This window comes from Kogia breviceps, chromosome 14 (genome assembly GCF_026419965.1).
Source record: "Kogia breviceps isolate mKogBre1 chromosome 14, mKogBre1 haplotype 1, whole genome shotgun sequence".
In the NCBI taxonomy this organism is placed as follows: domain Eukaryota; kingdom Metazoa; phylum Chordata; class Mammalia; order Artiodactyla; family Physeteridae; genus Kogia; species Kogia breviceps.
The window spans coordinates 54,784,055-54,792,058 of record NC_081323.1 but is presented as its reverse complement, the minus strand read 5'-3'; the positions used below and the strand labels follow the sequence as shown (position 1 = coordinate 54,792,058).

General features: G+C 49.4%; 1 protein-coding gene across 1 annotated transcript in view; it reads right to left on the bottom strand.

Moving 5' to 3' along the window:
- Nucleotides 1–172: 172 nt before the first annotated feature.
- LOC131741584 (ATP-binding cassette sub-family A member 17-like) overlaps nt 173–8,004 on the bottom strand; it is a 95,788-nt gene continuing 87,956 nt past the window's right edge. The window contains 8 exon segments of the mRNA XM_059038617.2: nt 173–268; nt 2,268–2,363; nt 2,576–2,677; nt 3,165–3,238; nt 3,371–3,564; nt 3,816–3,986; nt 4,981–5,098; nt 5,101–5,164. Of these exon segments, the coding sequence (XP_058894600.1) occupies nt 173–268; nt 2,268–2,363; nt 2,576–2,677; nt 3,165–3,238; nt 3,371–3,564; nt 3,816–3,986; nt 4,981–5,098; nt 5,101–5,164 (915 nt within the window).

The following is an 8,004-nucleotide window of genomic DNA, read 5'->3' as shown; positions in this document are numbered from 1 at the left end:
AGCTCACATCCCATTGCTTTCATGAGACCTTCGAACAAGGAAAGAAATGCAATCTCCTGGGAGAATTGTTTGATGGAAGAGGACAGAGTGGCTTTTCCTGGAGAAGCCGGGGAATCTGGGTCAAGACTCTCCTCCCCCCTTCCCCACAGCCTCAGACAGCACTCTGTCCCCGCTACCGCTTATACTCACTGAACCCCTTCAGGGTACTTCGTCTGTGCTTAGCAGCCGAACACACACAGGAGCCATGGTGCCAAGGCTCCATGCTAGTCTGGAGCAGGAGACGAACAGATGATCACAGTGCGGGATATAAGGCCTTGGAAGCTGGGGGTGGAGGATGGGCAGGGGTGATGTGCACAGGAAGAGGAGTGGGTAGAGCAGAGCAAGCTTGGAACTTGCTCCCCAGATGCCCCACGTTCCCACACCAGAGGACAGGAGAATCCACAGGACCCCTAAGGGTTTTCAGTCTTCTTTACCTCACCTTTGTTTCCATTGGTTACTGTTTCCCAATTCGGTACTTTGTTGTCCTCCCCCTGCACTGTTACTTTCTTTGTTGCTGGTCTCCCCAGGGCAGAGGTGCACTCTCTGTGTTAGATTTTGGTGGCATTGGCTTCACCAGTGAGTGAGTAAGTCACGCTCTCGCTCCCGTGATGCTGCGTGTCTGTGGAGCTCAAGCAGCACCCTGACCAGTCTCTCAGTTGTCCTCTATCTTGCTCCTATGTCCTTACCACACTTTTTATTTATTCAGAGGTAAAGTTTTCCTGTTTTTCAGGAAATAAGCGTTCTTGTCTTGGCTCTGCTGCAGCCATGCCATCCGTCACCCCCACCCACTGCCCTGGCAGTAAGAGCCCCTGGGCCCAGAGGGGTGATGAGCCACTCCCAGAGGGTGTGAGAAGAGCCCATTTCCCACTGGGCTTCAGGAAGGTGAGAGAACTCACTGGAAGAGTCTAGATTTTGGGGAGCTCAGGCAAGTTCCTGACTGGAATAAGATGGCAGTTGAAGGCCTTGGGGGTGAATGAGAAAGAAACTCAAGGGTGGCAGGGTGCAGAGGGGAGAGTAAGGAAAAGTAAAGCTGGCTGAGAGCCTGAGGCATCCCCCACTTGGAGAGAAAGGAAGAGGAGCCTACAGAGGAGGCAGATGAGGGGCCATGGGGGGGTCTGGTGCAGTGGGGAGAAGGGGGCAGGGGACACTGAGATGCCTCAGAGAAGTCACAGGAAAAATGGATGGAGTGGGTGTGGCAGCCAGGCATGTGACAACGCTGTACTTTTGGTGAGTGGTGAGGGGAGGTAGGGAGTGCGGGCAGGGATGGTAGACACCACTTTCCCAGAGCTGAGCTGAGAAGGGAGGGAGAGAACTACCTGCAAAGGAGAAGCCGAATGGGGCTTTGTAGAGGGGCTGGTGTGACCATGCTGCAGGGAGAAAGGCTATTGGGCAGGGCACTTCTCAGAGGAGAGCCCTCATGACAAAGGTACATGGCCACATCCATCCGCACTCAGGCCGGATGGTCTGAGCTCACAGGCTTAGCTCAGTGCTTCTCACACCTGAGCTGCATCAGAAGCACCTGTTAACACAGATTGCTGGTCCTCACCCCCCAGACTTCTGATTCAGTGGGTTTGGGGTGGGGCCTAAGAATCTGCATTTCTAACAAGTTTCTGGATGATGTGGATGCTTCTGGTCAGAAACTCCACTTTGAGAACTTCTGCCTGAGTTGAATCCTGGCTCTACCATCTGTTGACCATGGAAAGTTGCCAGATATCTCTAAGTCTCATCTTACTCTTCTGGGCAATGGGATAATAATCATGTCCACATCATGGGTTGATGGAGAGCCACATACAGGCTCACCCCTAACATTCGCATGGGCCAGGGCAGAGAACAAATGGAGCCCCACAAATCCAAATATTGAAAAATGGTGCCTTAAGTTTGCAAACTTGTCAATCTCTTCTCTCCTCCTACCTTCAGAAGTACAGCATCATTACAACCATGGTCACCCCCAGGCCTCCATACTCCTGACAGGACATGGCAGGTGTTGTTCCTCTGAGGCTGCTTCTATGGCCAGGTCTCAGTGAGGCTGAAGGCCACCCAGGTGGGACTTGAGGGGATCCTTTTCCACAGAAATGCACCTGGGTCCTCCATCAGGCCTCTAAGGTGAGTGGCCTCAGTCTGGAAGAGAGCTGCCCCCACCCCTCCACCCCCAATCTGAGCTCACTGGGTCCTCAAGTTGCCTCTGTAACCCTTGCAGCCCATGGCAGGCTGTGTGCACCTGGGCTAACCTGGCACTGGGAACTCTTTGTTACAGCAAGATAGCCTTTGAGGGAAGTGGTGAGGGAGGCTGGGAGGGAGGCCAGGAGGAAGACCAGGAGGAAGACCTGAAGGGAGGTGGAGTGGGAGGCCAGGAGAGAGGCTGGGAGGAAAGCTGGGAGAAAGGCTGGGAGGAAAATGGAGTAGGAGGTGGAGTGAGAGGTGGAGAGGGAGGCTGGGAGGGAGGTTGGGAAGAAGGTGGGGAGGGAGGTGGAAAGGGTAACAAGGGGCCTGCTGGTTTTGCCTTTGCTTGTTTGTTTTCCCCTTGGTTGAGGGGCACAGGGCAGGTGAAGCTCAGGAAGATGTCCTCCAGAGAGATCTGGTTGACTGAGTAGTCTTCCAACATGTACTTTTTCTTGGCTTGCTCCAAAATGCCAAACACCTGTGGGAAAGGAGGAGGCCGCTATAGACGATGGGCACAGGGAAGGGGAGAGGAGCCACAGGGGCTGGAAAGAGGAAGGGTCTTTGGGGTTGTAACAAAGCCCCCCAAAGGCCCATCCCTCTCTCAGCTGCTCCCAGACCACCTCTCAAGAAGTCAGTCCTACAGAATTGAGCTCTCTGTGATTTTAGGGAAAGGGACACTGGCTGGGAGTGGTGCCAGAAGGCAGAGGCCCCAGCTGGGTCCCTGGATTGCTGTGTGACCCTGGGCATATGGTGTCTCCTCTCTGGGTCTGCTCACCTCTCTGTGAAATGAGGGGGCAGGAGGAGCTGATCTCCGAGGTCCCTTCCAACTCAAACATTCTTATTTTCTATGAAATCCACATGAATGTTGCAGCAGCACTGAATAAGTCTTGCACCCGAAAGAGAGAACACCAGAAAGTAGGTGACATCAGAGGTGTGCTCCCTCTGATGTCCAGGTATGTGCTCACCTTCGCCCAGCTGAGGTCATTGCCAGGAAGGTGGTAATGGACCATCCCTTGGTGCTCATCTTCCAGGATGCTGCCTGCACAGTGTCCCCCTGAGGGCCAGGCTGGATGGCCAGGGGAGGGCAGCCCAGGCCCCTGGAATCGTGGCCCTCGTCCCAGGGGTCAGGGATGGACAGACGCACAGATGACCTCTGCACAGCAGCACATACCTGGGAAGGTCAGGTCCACGAATGCCTTGAACTCATCCAGGGCCTCCTGCTGCCTGTCGTTCCAGATCTTGGCCCGTAGAGAGTAGCCACTGCCAAACTTGCTCTTGAGGTGATGTGGGCTGCCGAGGCACTTGAACTGATGCTGCAGCACCATGATGGCGAGCCGGGTGCACAAGGCCTCACAGTCCTCCATGCTGGGGAGATGGGGTGAAGGCCTGACAAACGGCTGGGAGATGCTGATGCCCGCCATCCACATCAGAGGCTTGTGCAGATGGAAAGGTGTTGATGCCCAGATCAGGCTGTTCCTGATTCCCATGCTCAGGGTGTGGCCCACATGGTAGAGCCTGGGGACTCTCCTCACAGACTCTTGCCAGATGCTGACAGGTCTTCTCTCCACCCAGCCCCTCCTGGCCCACCCCTCCCACAGCCCCGGTCCTGGCTTTACCTGTGGGAGGTGATGACAATGGCCTTGCCAGACTTGCGGGCCCTCACGACAGTGCCCCAGAGCAGGCTCCGGGCCACAGGGTCTATGCCAGTGGACGACTCGTCCAGGAAGATGACCATGGGCTCTCCAAGCAAGGCAATGCCGGCACTCAGCTTCCGCTTGTTGCCACTGCTGGGGCAAAGGGGGAGAAGTTGGGTGATTGGCAATCTTAAGTTTCCAGTAGTACAATCCTCCCCCCTTTTTTCTTCTCTATTAAGAAAGTGCTTACGCCCCCTGGTAGGGCATTCAGTAACATGGCCCACCACCCTCCCCCAGGGGTGCACTGTGACTTGGCTGTCCACTCAGCATCTAAACCATTTCCCTGGACACAGGGATTGGTCCAGGGTGAGCACATGGTCCATGAATCTCCTTTGAGGGTCTCTATGGGTGTTAGGGGGGTAAGAGCATAGGGCCGTTTTAGCTTTTATTTAATGAACACATAGCATTTACAATGTGCAAGGCACTGTTCTAAACGTCCCAGGTGTTAACTCATTTAATCATCAAAAGATGCAAGGAAACACAAAAACATGCTTGAAACCGAAGTCAGCAGAGGAAAGAGACAGGGCGACATCATCGAACTGCCTCTGACTTCCCTGTCCCGGAAGTGGGGTACTGCTGCCAGCCTGCAGGGGCACTGTGCACAACTCGAGGGGTGGCCTGGGATTCCGGACATGTGTGGCCTTTCTTTGTTTAAGCTAACTGGAGTTGGGTTAGGATCACTGGCAACATAAGACTGAGGAATTCCCCAGGCTTCTCAGCAGAACAACAGCTCAGATGCCTCACACAGAGAGGGATAAGGTAGTGTGTGCTTGAAATGCAAGTCTACCAAAAATCAGAAGACCTTTGTGAAGTGACAGGAAGAATAACATCAATGGTGCATCAGCCTGTCCTCAGCCACATCACTGCCTGGGGCCAAGAGGAAGCTGTGCCTTGGGGCAGCCCAGGCCATTGACCCATTCTTACACGGGAGGGAGGCCACCTCCCCAAAAATCCATGCAGTGGCATGGACCACAAAACTACCCCAAGCACGGAGCTGACATGCCTTGCCCTACCCCTCAGCACTGAGAAGAACCACAACACATCTTATTATCGGAGGGGGAAGGGCCGAGGGAGCCCCAAGTCTCACCTGTAGGTCTTCACCAGGTTGTCAGCATATGTGTACATGAGTAAATCATCAAGAATTTGGTCCACACAGTCACTGTGGCACTTGGAGATGCCCCGGAGCTGGGCGTACATGACCATGTCTCCTTGCCCGTCATGTGGTCCAGCAGGGCATCAATCTGGGGACAGTAGCCGAACCACTGCCGCACCTGGGGTTGGAACACAGCCCAAGGGGTAGGTGTGTCAGAAGGAAAGCTGCCAATTGGGCAGGGGCCTGGACCTTGCCTCTGCCCTATGCACCCCCACGTGTGCCACATGAACAGACGTGTGCCATGGGGTGCCATGGTCCAACAGTGACGTTCGGGAGTCTGGATGCAGCACTTGCTGGTGGCGTGAACCCCAGTTCTGGAGGGTGCATGTGGGGCTGGAGTGCTTACTTCCTGCCTGCCTGGCAGGAAACCTCAGTGCCCAGTGCTTCCTACCTCTTGTCACCTTCCAAGTATATGGTCAGCAGAAGACGCTTTATTTTTTCCCATTTAAACACATTTCCTATTAGACATGTAACCCACGAATAGATTTTCTTTGTAAGGCTGCTGGAGTCTCTTGCCAGGGCACGCCCTGGGCAGTGCAGTCATATGGGGGTGCACTTCCAAACTTTTACACGGCTGGGTGCTCCCCGTAGGGGACCAACTGTGTTGCAAACAGTATCATCCTTTATCTACCATTCTGCAACTTGCTTTTTTAACTCGCCATTATGTCTTAAAGATCTTCCTAGGTCAGTAAATACAAACCTACTCCAACTCAGTTTAACTGCTACTTAGTCATCCAGGGAACATTTCTAGATTTGAGTTGGCTGTTTATAAAAGATTCAGGCACATATGTGATATTTCCAAGTTTTTGCCGTTATGAACTTGCAGCGAACCACCCTGATTTGTGCCCATGCTCAAGAGCTCCCCTGGAAGATGAAAATAGTACGATACCATTTTTGAAAGATAATCAGTGTTCTTCCTTCTCCTTTCCTCTTCCCTTTAAAGCAGCTGGACAGCTCTGGGCTCTGCCATCTGGGGGTGGCAGGTGGGGAGACCATGATGGGGTGCAAACCAGAAAACCACCTGGAATGTCTGCTTAGGGAAGAACATTTGCATCACCCAATTAAAGACAGGACTTTGGATTCCCAGACTGGGGCTTCCCCTGAAGATAGATGTCACTAGTCTGGAGGGAACTGCTGAGAAGAAAAACACAGATGACTTGAATGAAGATGCTTCAAATATTTCACTATTAAATATGAAGATTTCTGATTGCCTTTATCAACTGATTTTAACCTAATGTTTCTTCTATTTCTAGTTTGCTAAAAAATTTTTTTATTGAAGTATAGTTGATTTAGAATATTAGTTTCAGGTATACAACATAGTGATTCAATAGTTTTATAGATTATACTCCATTTATTACAAAAAATGGCTGTATTTCCCTGTGCTGTACAATATATGCTTGTTGCTTATTTATTTTATACATAGTCGTTTGTATCTCTTAATCCCCCCCATCTTGCCCCTCCCCACTGGTAACCACTAATTTGTTCTCTACGTCTGTGAGTCTGTTTCTGTTTTGTTATATACATTCATTTGTTTGAGTTTTTAGATTCCACATATAAGTGATAACATACAGTATTTGTCTTTCTCTGTCTGACTTATTTCACTAAGCATAATACTTTCTAGGTCCATCCATGTTGTTGCAAATGGCAGAATTTCATTCTTTTTTATGGCTGAGTAATATTGCTTTGTTTATATATATATGCACACACACACATACATACCACATCTTCCTTATCCATTCATCTGTTGATGGACACTTAGGTTGCCTCCATATCTTGGCTATTGTAAACAATGTTACTATGAATATTGGGGTGCATGTATCTTTTAGAATTAGTGTTTTAGTTTTCTTTGGATATATACCCAGACGTGGAATTGCTGGATCATATGGTAGTTCTGTTTTTAGTTTTTCAAGGAACCTCCTTACTGTTTTCCACTGTGGCTGCACCAATTTACATTCCCACCAACAGTAGATGAGGGTTTCCTTTTCTCCACATCCTCACTATCATCTGTTATTTGTAGACTTTTTGATGATAGCCATTCTGACAGGTGTGAGGAGATAGCTCATTGTGATTTTGATATGCATTTCTCTGATGACTAGTGATGTGGAGTATCTTCTCACGTGCCTGTTGGCCATCTGTGTGTCTTCTTTGGAAAAATGCTTATTCAGGTCTTCTGCCCACTTTTTTAATTTTACTGTCCTGTGTGGCTTGTGGTATCTTAGTTCCCCAACTAGGGATTGAACCTGCGTCCTTGGCAGTGAAAACACGGAGTCCTAACCACTGGACCTCCAGGGAATTCCCTTCTGCCCATTTTTTAATCAGGTTGTTTGTTTTTTTGATATTGAGTTGTATGAGCTCTTTATACATTTTGGATATTAACTCCTTATCAGTCATAACACTTGCAAATATTTTCTCCCATTCAGTTGGTTGCCTTTTCATTTTGTCAATGGCTTCCTCTGCTGGGCAAAAGTTTTAAGGTTAATCAGGTCCCATTTGTTTATTTTTGTTTTGTTTTGTTTTTTGTTTTTGTTTTTTGTTTGGTCCATGGTGCCACCATGCTCTGAGCAGGGCTCCTTGGCCATCCCAGATGAGCCACCATGGCAACAGGCTTACTGCAAACAGGTGTGTAAGAAACATCACATTTCTTCATTTTCTTTGCATCAGATAATAACATTTTCAAGCCTTCTATCCCAAAATTTGTTCATGAAATAGAATGCCTATATAGACCAAAACTGGAGGTAAAATTGAAATAATGATTAAAGATCTACACCTTCTTAAAAGAGGGGGTATTTTTTCTTTTGTTTTCCTTTTGTTTCCCTTGCTGTAGGAGACAAATTCAAAAAAGATATTGCTATGATTTATGTCAAAGAGTGTTCTATGTTTTCTTTTAGGAGTTTTATGGTCTCTGCTCTTACATTTTATTTTATCTTTAATCCATTTTGAGTTTATTTTTGTAAATGG